The sequence below is a fragment of the Lonchura striata genome, chromosome 7, assembly GCF_050655825.1.
Source record: "Lonchura striata isolate lonStrDom1 chromosome 7, ASM5065582v1, whole genome shotgun sequence".
Lineage (NCBI taxonomy): Eukaryota > Metazoa > Chordata > Aves > Passeriformes > Estrildidae > Lonchura > Lonchura striata.
Genome location: NC_140709.1, coordinates 23270753 through 23284691, shown reverse-complemented (window position 1 = coordinate 23284691; position 13939 = coordinate 23270753). Strand labels below are relative to the sequence as shown.

The following is a 13939-nucleotide window of genomic DNA, read 5'->3' as shown; positions in this document are numbered from 1 at the left end:
GTATGGATTACTTATTTATTCTCTGACTAGACTGTAAAAATCTTATAATTGAAAAATTTGCATCCATTGTAGGAAGGATTGTAATTTATTTAGATTTTTCTCCTCTCCACATGTGCAGTCTCACTTATACATGATAAAAAGAGCTTCCTTATAGGTATTCTGAATATTAAATTTACTGATTTGCTCCATATAACTTTTAAAAATGTCCTATGATATGTTCATAGGAATCTTTGTTGCTGTCTTACACTATTTCCACTGGCAAGCTAATTCATATGATTGTATTTAAAAATGTGATGAAAACCAGCTCTAGTTCAAATCACAATCAATTCAATACCAACATAATTTTGGGAGCTAATGGTATCAGGATGCTTAATTTTCATTTTGATTTGGATTCCATTTTAAGATTCTATAATATGTTAGCTGTTCGTTAATTTTTAGAAAAAAATTGAGGATGGAATGGGACCTATCTGATAAAATTAGCCATATTTATTTTTTTATTGCATTATAAACTACAAAAAATATTGTATTACGTCTACTTCTGATTATTGTTAACTTCAGTTACTTCACATTAAGCAGCTCAGTGAAAACCAGTGCATTGATATACTGGTACGTAAAATCCATGTAAGGATATGTGACAGAAATTGAGTTAATTGTTGCCACCTGTCTGCTTGCCGTCTACCAGTGGGAAAGTTATTTAAAACTATTTTATTATTTGGTGTTTGTAAATATTTTAGGGACTCATAGATCTTACGAGAAGATTCAGAGGGTGCTATTCAAATTTATCATATCTCTATAACTTCTGATCATAGCACCTAGTTTGATTTTTTAAAATGTTTATTTAATGTCTTTCTATAGGTGAATGATGATATTAAAAATCTGAAGGAATTCTATAATTCAAAACCCCTATCAACAAACAGAGGGACTGAAAGTAAAATTGCAATAGAGTCAGCTAATACTCAGTGGCAACAGACCATAAAGAAGACTTTTTCCACCCAAAATTTGGGTTGCTATTTTCTTAATCTAGTAAATGTGGTGAGTATGATCTGATAAACCATACTGAATATTTTATACTTGCCTGTGATGAGGTCCAATCCTAGTTCTATGCCTGATGGATTGTGTACCTAGTTTTAAAGGGGCTAATGCTGATATATACTTTCAGAAGAAGAAAGTATTTGAGTGCTTATGGTAATGTAAAAAGTTTTGTTGTTAGCAATGACATAGCCCTTATGGACACAGTCCATGTATACAAATGTAATGCATTCTCATATCTGTTTTTTTCATGTTGGAAAGCAGCATATACACAAGTAAAATATTAAATTTATTTTACTTCCACTAAGAGGCAGGGAGTCTTTACCAACTGATTGTATGGATTTTTCTAAAGAAATGGATGTTAGAGTTACTTCCTTGCAGACAATCTTTCCCAGTGTCTTTACATTCTGTCCAACAGCTACACTGCCTAGGCATCCCTGTGTAATTTTCCAACAACACTTCATGAGGTGCTGGTTTGAGATGTGCAATCATTCCCTAAGCTACACCTCCTAAAGTAATCCAAATTAATGAGGTCAGCCTGAATACCTAGCTGTTCTTTCTGTTTTTATACGACACACTAGGGAGCAGTTAGACATTAAGCTGGGAAGGGGGAGGTGGTGTTGGTAAACTAGAGCAGGATGCAAGGTGAATTGGAAAAAGCAGCTGAGGGAGGGAAGGTGCTCAGGCTGTTAGTGTGGCTGCAGGGTGTGTGTCCCGGCTGGATGCAGCCAAGCAAAGGTAAGACAGTCAGAGTAATGGCAAAGTCACTTAAAATCTTGACACATCTTCAGACATTACCCCCCTAACAACCTGGATATATGTTGTCACTGTATTTTCTACTACTCTGTTCCCATGATACTCACTGACTATGGCTTTTAAATATCTGGAAGATACGGATCATACTAGTAATTTACAGCTTCTCTTAGAAAAAAAAGTCATCAAATGAGAAAACCAGAAATGACATTACCCAGTTTGCTGGTATTTCTCATAGCGGTTGTACTGAAAAGAGGAAAAAATACCAAATATTCAAATACTAAAATATTCAAATACTAAGCACTTTAGCCCTCCTATGCTTCAGTGCTGCTTTGTTTATAACACAAAGGGGTGGTCTTTTCTTCATCTACTTTCTTTTCCAGTTGCTATTTATTCTCCAAAAGACCATTTTGGGTAGTTCTGTTTAGTCAGAAATTCTTTTATTTTGTCTGAGTGTGAAACAGACATCAGATAGCTGTAATTCAGTCATTATTGAATTATGTTCTGTGTTTTAAACACCAGCTTTGTATGTCCTCAGTTTGCAAACTCTGTCAATCTGTGCCTATTTCTAGACAATATTAAGGGAAAACTGTATTCAAAAGAATAAAATTTTCTATGAAAGTTACATTAGAATAGTTGAGGTTTTATTAAGCTTTATTTAAAATTATGAAGTTTTAATTGTATGTTATAAAAATATGTGTGGAAAAAAAATGTGTCTGTTTATTTGCCAGGTAAATGAGAGTTTAATATTAGAAGTAGAAAAATCGATAAAAGTAACAGAAGATATCATTATTAATCTGAATAAAGAAAGGAAAGAGCTGACTGATCTTTGGGCAATCTGGAATTTTAAAATTACTCAAGTAAAACCCATCAAGCAACAGTGCCAGATATTTAAAGAACAACTAAAAATCGTAAGTAAAATAGCTAGGAAGAAAGCAACTGTGGCAAATATTTATAGATTGTTATTGGCTTTTCTGTGTCTCTCTCATTAACTATTATTTAAGAGTGATGATCAGTAAGATATGATTCTTGTCCATATTCTGTTCTCTGTTCTGTCAGTTAGTCATCAGGAACCATGAAATTCTTTTGATCTTTTTTTTGCCTTACTCAAATGCACACAAGTCCAAGTCTCCACTTCAAATTCTAAGTTTTAATGAAGCTTAATGCTTTACCAGCAGTGATTTTTTTTATGCTTTTTAAAAGCACCATTTTTTTGAAGACTGAACAGTTGCTGAATTAAGCTGTGTACTAATAGTTACTAAACTGAAATCCAATGGCTCATGAAGAAGGAGGATTGAAACCTTCTTGGCACAGGGAGAGTGTGCAGCATTCTTTAAAAGAAGCACTAGGTGGGCTAGTAGCAGAAGCAGAAACAGCAGCTGCTGTATCTCTGCTGCCACTCAGTAGTACAGCAGCACATCTGCTATCACAGAAATCATGTGTCTGTGGTCCTGCAGTCCTGGCCTCTGAGTGGCTTTTTCATGCTGTCTCAAAGATATCTTATCACCCTCGTCACTCAGAAGGTTTGTGACAGGCTTTACTGACAGCATTTAGGTGCCTGGTTTGAGGAAGTTTTTGTTACAAATTTAGCTTTGACTTTAAATTTGTTGTTTTTTTTTTTTTTTAATTTATTGCAGTTAGAAATGCTGAACTTTTTGATTCTCTTTTAGACTACCCATGGATTAGAGATTCTTCAAGAGGCCCTCCAGCTTGCAGTACCAGTTGACCTTGGAAGTGACCTTTTAATTGTTTTGGAACTCCAGAAAAAGCTGAACCAAATGAAACCACACTATGAGGTGAGAAACCAAGCTAGTGGAGTGAAGGGTACATCAAAATCTCTTTTTGGTCCCGTAAAGATCCACACCCTCACTGATGCCAGACACACTCTCTCTGGGATTGAAGTGTTTTATGTTTCACAACAGCTTTCCAAGAGGAAGTGTTTGTGTGTTTATAAGGTAGAGGTGAAGAGATTTTTCCTTCAGTGTCCAGAAAATGTCTTGTGCTGTGTTAGCTGTGTATTCAAGGGACAAGAACTGTGGTGGTGGAAGTACAAGGAGAGCATCAACTTTTGAATTTAGAGCAGGTCAGAGGCTGAGGTACATCATAGTGGCTTTTCTGCCTCCTGTGAATATTGTCTCTGAGTTTGAGCAATTCACTCTTCCATTGCCCTTTAATTATGTTTGACTAGTTTTTATGCAAGGCTGGGTGATAGCTGAGATTTGTGCATATCAGAAAGTACAGAATGTAGTGTTTTAAAGTGCAGGGCATTGACTTCTCCCCAAGGCAATTTACCATTGTCACGTGGTTATTTCATCAAATGTAAAGGAAAAATTGCAATGTTTGTGCAAATTGAGTAACTTCTCTGATTTTTGTTAGCAACTGAATGCTGAGCTTGAGTACCTAACAAAATTACTGGAATTACCAAGCCAGAAAGGATTTCCTGTGAAAGAGAATACTGAGAGAATAAGTGAGCTTATTCATTTCCATCAAACAGTAAAGGATGCAATGATAGAATATGATGAGATTTTCAGCAAGACAGTCAAATTCCATCACATTAAAAAAGAAGTGAGTATAACATTTTAAAATTTCCATTGTAGTTTTGGTTTTGGTTCCTGTTGTATTTTTTTCCTTTTCACCAGAGAAATAAGATTAATCAGCCTGGTGATCACAATTAAAATCTTGGATCTAAAACTGCATGATCTGAAACTCAGATCTGAAACAAATTTTAATTACTTAAACTCAATGGTATGGAAAAAAAAGTTATTTTTAACAGACACTTATTTTTGGTTTTTGTATATTTCAGCTGGAATGTCTATCAAAATTAGGAGAACTGGATATTCCTGAAATATATGGGGACCCTGAAAATGTGCACCAGGCCAAAGCCTACCTTGTGAACTCTCAGGAGAAACATGCACATATTAGACAGCTATATACTCTACTTATTACCCAGGGAGTAGATATCTTGTCTGCAGTGCAGCAACCTGTGAGTATAAGTAAAATTATTTATGAAATCAAGGATAAATTTGAAAGATTATTGGACTTATCTGGCTGAATTTTAGATGTGCAAATATGTATTACTACTCTGAGAAAAATACAGAGAGAGCCTTAAGGAAATTAATTTTAAAATATCATTGCTTGGAAAAAACTGCAAGCCATAATTTACTTTAGTTTTGTGAAGCACAAGGCCCTGATGGCGATTCCTTGAATCTCTACATTACAATCCTGCTATTTTGACAAGATTGCTTTGCAGATTTGTTCTTCTATAAAGAAAGAATAATGTAAGAACAAAAGAGAAAATGTAGTAACAGTGCTACCTTATCAGTGGGTTCAAGACTGATTCGCATGAAAGGATGGATATAGTTTTAGAAAGGAATTATTTATTCAGGGAAGAATTTTCATTATTCATTCGCTTACTAAGAAAGCAAGGCTTTCCTTATGAGTTGGCTAGATCCTTCATATTGACAGTCTGCTCTTCAGACACCATAAAGTGATGGGTGACTGAAAGGAGCTGTTCTCCAGCTGGCAGAGGACTGGAGTAAGTCACTCCCTCTTTGCTCAGAGAAGACACCATGTTTAGGTTGTGACTTTGACCCAAAACCACCCCCCATGCTACCAGTGACTGAAACCACTCTGTCCTTGCTCTCCTTCCAGTGGAAAGCTAGTTTACTCTAGCCCATTGTGGCTGGCTGTGCACCTTCTGCCTCAATGATTTTCATTTTGGATTGGTTAAATCAATACATTTCCTGAGACTGATTAATTTGTTTCTTTCCTCATTAGAATTGCTTGAATGTTTCTGTAAAGAATCTGAAGCAAGAACTTGCTAGATTTGAATGTGATAGCATAAACTGGAGCTCCAGAGCTGATAAGTATGAGGAAGAGCTGTCACAGTATTTCCAACACTGCACCACTCAAGAGGATATAAATGAGGTAAATGAGATGAATCCCAACTCATTGCATGACTGTTAAAAGAGCTGGTGTGTTCTATAATATATATTACTGTTTACCATTCCCCTAAATGCTTCATATATATACAGAAAAACAGACTTTGATTTTAGCAGCAACCTTGGATCAACGCAGCAGCAACACTAATCTATGTTTCATGGCACTGCTGTTCAGGATTCTATCAAGCTGTTGGGCTGGCAATAAAATGCTTTCACTGTACCAAGAGGACTGGAAATAGAACAGCTATATTTTCTTTGGCTTTCAGCTCAGTCAGCTTCATCTGAAACATGAGTCTTCATAATTTTTTCTTATGAAGCTAAAGTTTCAAACAAAAGTAGAATTTGTACATATTGTGGTTGTCAGGACATTGTAAAGAACTTTTAGTATTTCAATGAAATGTTCAGAATAATTTAGTACTAATATTTTTTCAGAAACAAAAGACATACTTGAAAAACTGCTAGGAGGAAATAAAATGTTCATGAGCACAAGAGATTAGAATAAGCATTATGGAACTTAGGTCAGGAATAATTACTCAGGTAATATGACTATCAGTGTAACATCTTGGTAGGCCAAATACAAATGAATTCACAAATCAGAAAGCTACATTCATTAGATGTTTCTAAAAAAATTAATTTAGGAAAAACATTTCAAAGAACTACCTTTCCCAGACTGATACATTAAAGTAAGAGGCTGATGGCATCTGTACTTGATGTTCTGTAGATTGTACTCCTCTGCATCTGTGAAGAACAGAAGGTGGATTTTGAAATGGAATGATTTTCACATTAATATTCCCTGTAGCATGAAGCATATGTAAAAAAAATACAGGACACTGAAAGTTATATATTCTTATCTTTAGCTTTTGCTAAGTAAATCCACACCTATGTAAAGACAGACTGTATTTTCTGAAATCACTAAAGAAGAGGTGACTGAGACTTTTTTCCCAACTCTTTAATGAGAAAATTATTGTTTGGCTTTTTTTTTTTTTTGTTGGTTTTTTTTTTTTTTTTTTGTGTGGCTCACACAGCAATCAAAGCATTTACTGAAATGGTACTGTTAACAAAAAATGTTTAGAGCATTTTTTAACTTGTTTTTTCCATTTATTTTTTGTGGTCCTGTGATAAAATTAAACAATTGGTACTTAAACCCCTCTCCTCCACTATCATTCTCCACCTGTGACAGGGCAACTATAGTTAGAACAGCTGCCTGATTAAAGACTATGACACAATAGACAAGGTACAAAGTCCCATTAAAACAGTGGGCTGAAGTCACTGAAGCATATTTGGATGCACAGCCCCTTCAGTATTTTTCATTTAATCTTAAAAAACTCAGATATGTTTAGATTTCTAAAAATTGTAAGCCACACATTGTTCTTGGTACAACTGCTGATGATAACAGGAGCTGTGCAAATGCAGTCTGATGCACAAGTCAGAGCTGAATCTGGTTTTTCCACTGAGGCTAAAAGAGAAGAGTGACAGCAGCTGCAGACCTTTCACACAGAAGCCATCATATCTGAAACAAGGCGATCTAATTTCACATACTGCTATGAGGAGAGCCTCTGGCCTTATAAATTATCACTGCTAGTCTGTATGTGCACAGGCCAGTGAAATAAACTCTTGTTCATCTTTTCTTTCCCACAAACTTGAAGCAGCAAATAAGACTCTTGATTTCTGAATAAAAAAATATTGTTCTGCAGAAGTGATTATATTAACAGAGGGCTTTTAGATAGACTTTATTATTCTGTGTACTTAGGCGGGATAAAGAGCTTAAAGTAATTGGAGATCACAGGGGCAGTGATAGAATTCCCTTCCTTTCCATTACACTGACTGAGCACCATCTGTTTATTCACTGCTGAAATAATGTGGCAACATCCCACTAGATGAAATGAAAAATATATCCCTTGATGGATTAACATTAGTATAATAATAATGATGGATTGTTAGCTGTTCCAATAACAGTGGCTGCAAAATAAGCCTTCTTTACTCCCTGGATTCTTTGGCATGAAGGAGGAGGGGGTGGAGGGTGAAGTCTGTAGGATTTTTTAATATTAAAAAAGCCTCAAATACATATTTAGATATCCAATTGTAGATGTGGCCTGAACTTGTTAACACTAGTGAAGTAAGCTCTTTACATTTGTGTGTCTGGGATATTAGATCCTAAGGCATTAGAATTTCTCCATTTCTTTGTATCAGTGTCTTTAAATAAACATACTTTTACATAATTTATGTATTATTATTATTATACCTTATCCTAAAAGCAAAATATTATCTGCCTAAAGGATTTGAAATTCTTAAAATTAATATTTTGGTCATTTTTATATTCTTTTATTTCAAATTTTATCAATTAATTAATACTGATTGTAAGCAGGTTTTATACTTGTCTGATTCTTGTATCTCTTGCTTAAAGAAAGTAAAAAGTAACAGTAATATCTGAAAGGAGTTTTTAAAGTTGTAAATAAAATTGGAAGTTGCATAGCTATCAGAGAAAAAATATTAGGAAAACTATGCTTGAAAATATCATAGGCCTTTAGTAATGGTTTATCTAAATAGTTTTGTTATGCTGATTTATATAAAATTAATAATAAAAAAATGTCATGGTTTACTAAAGGCCTACTTGTATGACAATATTAAAGGAAATATAATTGCCACTTGAAAACAAAAGATAAAGAATATAGCAAGCCTATATTTTAACTAGTTCCTATGGTAAATAAACACTGGGTTTAAAATTCTGTTCGTCATATATGGCTCTTCTTTTTGATATGTATTAAATTCTTTCTGGTAAATTGGCAATGTATCTGATCCATATGTGTGTAAATGAAATTGCAGCTTTCTAGAGCTTCATCACTGTAGTTCCTATCATTCTGGCATTTCATAATATTTTCTATAGAATAAAGAAAATCTAGCTATATTCCATCTAATTAAAAAAAGAGTTTTAGAACAAATTTAATATAACTAGATTTAATAGGTAGCTGGTATGAGTTCATCTGAAAAGTCTTCAAAGGCATGGATACTTCATAATTGAACCTACTAGTTAATTTTAATTTATATAATTGTAAGAATAATTTCTGTAATGTTGGGCTTGTTGCAACAAGTCAGTGCTGCCTGGCAGAAGTATTCTCACACAGCACATCCAATAGTAGTTAGACAATTTCTCTATCTGTTGGGCAGGATACTCAGAGCACAGTTTGAAAGTCAGGCGACCATGCAGTCTGCATCTTCATCCTGCAAAGGGCTGTATTCCTCTTTGTGTGCTGTGAGTAAATGTACTAGAACGTTTGGACTTGCACAGTGTATGAAATTAAGCCCATATATAACTTCTTTTCAGCAGCAGGACTTTTGAAAAAGGGATGAGGAATGGGACAGTTACATGGTGACTATTTCAACTAAATGGACTAAAGTATGTGAAGAGCATCTACCTCTAGTTAAAAAAAATGGAAACTCCTGGAGAGGATTTTTTCATAGATTGTCTGTGCAATAATAATCTCATCTCTTGTTACAATACTTTTTTTTCCCTCGTTATTCTGGAAATATTCATTGCATTGTCATTCAAAATGCAAAAACATTGTTTTAGCAAGATTATGAGTATTATTACTGTAAAGAAATTCTGAGGAGCTAAGGATGCTTTATAAGATGGCATAGTATTACTAATTTCTCTGTTAAATTTTCAGTGTTTAAATAGTCCATTAAACAGCTCTTGAAACAAACCTAAATTGATGTGCACTGATTTCTTTTTTTTTTTACTAACAAATATATTTACACTGTTGCAGCTCAGAGAATCATTTAGAGATCTCAAAAAGAAATTCAACAATTTGAAGTTTAACTATATGAAGAAAACTGAAAAAGCTCGAAATATGAAAGTACTCAAAGTACAGATTCAGCAAGTTGATACATATGCAGAGAAGCTACAGGTAACAGAAAATCCAGGCTTACTAAAAGCTTCACCAGTTTAATTACTTGGCCTATGCCAAACACATCACAGGAAACTGGCACATCACAAAATTTATTGTGCACTTCCCTCTTACTTTTCTCATATTATCCTCCGTCTGTCATTGACTGAGACATTTTTCACTATTCTGTTCCTGTTATTCTGCCATTTAATTCAGTGAAATAATGCTAATCCAATTCCTGACTTTACTCCTTTAATCCATTATTTTTCTGTTTAATCTTTTATTTTTCTTGCCTCTATTGTGTGACCTAGTCTTTCTTCTCCTTAAAGAAACCCAAAAGAATCATGTCTTGCATCAAGCTACTCTCTTGTCTTTCTGATTTCATCATGTAAGTGATGAACTTTTTTCTTCAGAGCATTTGGCTGTATTCATTGCCTGGAGTTGATCATGTTCATTGGTACCTTAGAATCCTGTTAGCCTCACCCATGTTTTGTATTCACCAGAAACTGTTCCTTCAATGGCCTTTTTAGTTGCAAGTCTTGCATGACCATGTTTTATTACTGCAGGTATTTGTTTATTTTATGCTGAAAAAGTTAGCTCAATTATACCTTTAATAAATATAATTTATATAAATTTTAATCAGCTTTGCAGAGGCCCTCCAGTTTCCTTTGATTTTTGAAAGAGCAGCTTGTAATTTTTAAAACATAAGACAAGAAATACGTATGTATGGTTTTCCCCTGCTTTTTTATATTAAATTTCCAAAAATAGAAGCATTTTGTAGTGGTATTTAACATTGCTATATCTTTTAAACAGATTCTTAAAAAGAAGATGGATAATTTAGAGAAGAAAGTAATTGACCCTTTTGCAAATGAACCTAAAGCTAAAGTTCAAGTTCTCTTGGGCTCTATCAGTGACTTACAAAAACAGCTGAATGATTTTAACATGGTTGTGGAAGATTACAAGCAAAATCTGGATCTCATGGAGCATCTGCAGCAGATGATGAAAGAGGTACTAGTAAACCTGCCAGCCCCACTGTGGCTGTAATAACAATCCAGGACAGGGATGGATAAAAGTGCTTTAACTGCCTCAAGGTTAATCTGTACATTCCAAAAGTAATAAATTGATAAAATGGGTTTTTGTTTCTTTCTAAATTTGTGGTGAAAGGGAGAAATAAATGTTCAGTGTGATCATATTCATGCAAGTGGTGTCTCCGCCTCCATATGCCCATATGACTTCCACAGTCATTCAGCATTTTTTTGGTCATGCTTAGGAGCACATTTTCTCTGATTAAGCTCTGAGGCAACAGAAAGCACCACAAAGTCCTCTTTGGTGGCCGTCAAATTATGCGAGGCAGGTATCACAGTACCCACTATGGTTTATGAAATGATGGAACTGAAATATAAAACACTCAGTTCCTTAATAGAAGAATATGGGTTTTTTAGTAAACTAAATTTTTAAATATATCTATAATTTTTTTTCTGAACTGCAATCTTTCTTATTGGATACTTCCATAAGTCCATTTTAATGTGTCTGAGGACTGTCTCATGCATTGTTTTTTTTTAAAGAAAAAAGTTTGTGACAGTACTGTAAGAGTATTTTACTTGCTGTAAATATTTTTAGTCTTGCTGTATTGTGTTGTTGCTCTTGCCATGGGGCAAGCTCATTCTGGTCATCACTTTATTTTTAGAAATAACGTTGTTCTTATTTCCAAAGAGATCTAAGTACATGAAAAATTCCCTTAATAACGAATCACAATACTAAAGATTTTTAAGAAATATTTTCAATGTCCAGTGACCTGATCAGTGTGTTTTTACATATACCATTAGCAAAGCAATTTGTTAATATTTCTTGAATATTTACATTTTCAAACTCCCCACTTATTTAACAGAAATAAATTATCTCCTAAAGCTAAAATTTAAGACTGCTTTGTTTTGATTTGTTTTTTAACTTAGTGTAAAGTATCACCTTTTACTCAAAACTTTTCTTTCAGCAAATAGGCACAGTCTTAAATGCTGATTTCAACCATGACTAGAATTGGTGATTTTTAGCTGCTTTCTGTAATGATGCAATACTGATGGTTCTGAGTGAACACCAGATTGTGTTCTGTTCTGAGTATTGTTAACCAAAGATGTTTATTATGGGTATGTTCTAAAGCCCATTTTGTCACTAGTAAGATTCCTGATGACTTTAATGGTTGCTGAGACCAAAAACCCATCTGCTAGAATGTTAAATTTAAAGAACTCTTACGCCCTTACACAGCTATAACTGAGGCCATAACATGGCGTTTTTGAAATTAGCCGGTTAATATACAAGGTGGAAAGAAGACAGAAATAAAATATGTTTTTGCTGACCCATTAAATAGTAACTTCACCGTGATTGTAAGATGAGCATGGGCCTAGTATTAATGAAAATTTAACAGCTACTAATGCTTGAAGCACCATTAGTAATGAACAAATGTTTTTCAGGTTAAATGTGTCAGAATATTTAAGACATACTGTGTGCCACTGATTATGGAAAGTCTAAGAATAATCCAGTCTATTCTTCAACAGCTTGAACTGCAGACAGTAATTCATTATAATGCAGGTTTTTTAACCCTCAGTGTCAATTTTGGTTTGAAGATGTGAGCGCAACAGTGGTTAGAGTTGGCAACTACTCTGCAGAATGCAGAACAAGAGAAGCAATAGAGACTCTCTACAAGCAATTCAATAAGTTTATTGAACCTGCAGTGCCTGAACAAGAAGAAAAAATTCAGCAGATTATGGACCTTGCTAGACAGTTATATGGTGAGGTGATATGGTAATGTACTGTGGGGACAAAATGCAGTAACTTGGGATGGAAGTAAGCAGACTCCTAGATTTGTTCATTTAAGATGAAAATCCGATGAATTTTTAAAAATAAATGTTGTTTTAAAGTATTAATTGGAAGAGGTGAAGGATTTCAGAACAAGTATTTACAAAAAGTAAATATATCAAAGTACTCTTTCAGTCTGGTATTTACTTAGTTTTCTGTATACAGCCTGAGTTCACCTTGAAATCAAAATGTCCTAGCAATATTCATGAGCTTTGAGTTAAGATTTCATGGCTTAAGCTCTCTCATAACAGGCAAGCCTTTGAAGCCAGAGGATATTATAATGATATACCTAAATGATGAATTAATTTTTTTCATTATAACTGTAAATAACTGGTATGAGTTGATTGTCAAATGTTTATTCACAAATAATGTAGACTGCTACTTAGATACTGTATTTGCAATTTTTGCAATTGGATTGATTTGGAACATTGTTGACCAAAAAAATTGAAAGTCAAAAGGTTTTGTATTTTTTCTTTTTTTTCCCTACTTGTAATTTTTGTATACTTTTTAAAGTTAATTTTTCCAAAGATAATGTGACAAACCAAATGTACAGGGATTTTGTGTAGCCTATCAATTCAAGTAGTAAAGCTAAAAAAAATTCAGCAGTCAAACTGGGCTTTTAAATACTTTTTATTTTAGTGGAAAGATTATTTAGAGAGCACAGATAACTTTTTTTTTCTTTTTGCTTTTTTTTTTTTTAAGCCTTCTCAATATTTTAAACATTCCTATCTACAGGAAAGGAGATGACAGAACAGATTTTTGACAACAGCTTATTAGGAAGACCAGGAGAAAGAAGTTGCTTTGATGGCCTTTAAGTCATTACATTGGAAAACCCTTCTCCAGCCTTTGTTCTGTATTCTTATAACAGGGATCTAAGTGCCTCCTAGTTATAGAATGTAGCAATGAGTTTAGGGGACACTTTATGAGGTCAGCATCTTTTAAAGCAGTATTACTAACCAGACAGAAGACCTGCAGAAACTATGAGGATTCATCTCAAATAAGCTCGTATGAGCTGGGAAAGCACATTACTATGAATGACAGAATTCCTCCCGCAGAACAAAACACAGAAAAATGTGTTTATTGTAGTACCTTGGGGTAACAAATTACACGGATTGTTGCATGTCTGTTTGAAGCATTCTGCTTTACTTCTGTGTTGTTTTGCCTTTGTAGGTATTGAAGAAGGAAAGAAGTATGTAGAAAAAACTGTATTAAAGTATGAAGAAATCATGAATTCTGTTGATGGGTTGTGCAGATCTCTGAGAGAACTTAAGGAGATAAAGGTACTTTTTTAAAACTGGAGAATGTATTGCATCTACATCAATTTATTTTATTTGGTGTCTGAATCAGTGCTTCTAGTGAGGATCATCTGTGGTAGCATGAATTACTTAATTGTTCACTTTTCTGTTACTTTAGGTAATGATTGTAATGAATCAATGAAGCGCTACTTGTTGAACACTAAATATTTCTTCTGAGTTTCTTTTT

General features: G+C 34.1%; 1 protein-coding gene and 1 long non-coding RNA gene across 12 annotated transcripts in view; one reads left to right on the top strand and one right to left on the bottom strand.

Moving 5' to 3' along the window:
- The window catches only part of CCDC141 (coiled-coil domain containing 141), a 67651-nt gene that overhangs the window by 31727 nt on the left and 21985 nt on the right, over positions 1-13939 (top strand). For all 6 annotated transcript variants that reach the window (XR_014956585.1, XM_085584526.1, XM_085584525.1 and 3 more), the window contains exons 13-22: positions 856-1032; positions 2514-2693; positions 3453-3578; positions 4159-4347; positions 4586-4765; positions 5560-5709; positions 9488-9628; positions 10421-10615; positions 12207-12390; positions 13628-13737. Coding sequence is in view for 5 of the 6 variants with exons in the window: in XM_085584526.1 (XP_085440652.1) it covers positions 856-1032; positions 2514-2693; positions 3453-3578; positions 4159-4347; positions 4586-4765; positions 5560-5709; positions 9488-9628; positions 10421-10615; positions 12207-12390; positions 13628-13737 (1632 nt within the window). In the remaining variant the exon portion in view is untranslated. The remainder of the gene's footprint in view (positions 1-855; positions 1033-2513; positions 2694-3452; positions 3579-4158; positions 4348-4585; positions 4766-5559; positions 5710-9487; positions 9629-10420; positions 10616-12206; positions 12391-13627; positions 13738-13939) is intronic.
- The window catches only part of LOC146766912 (uncharacterized), an 84327-nt gene that overhangs the window by 65090 nt on the left and 5298 nt on the right, over positions 1-13939 (bottom strand). For all 6 annotated transcript variants that reach the window (XR_014956592.1, XR_014956594.1, XR_014956589.1 and 3 more), the window contains one exon: positions 6384-6461. This is a non-coding gene — a long non-coding RNA (uncharacterized LOC146766912). The remainder of the gene's footprint in view (positions 1-6383; positions 6462-13939) is intronic.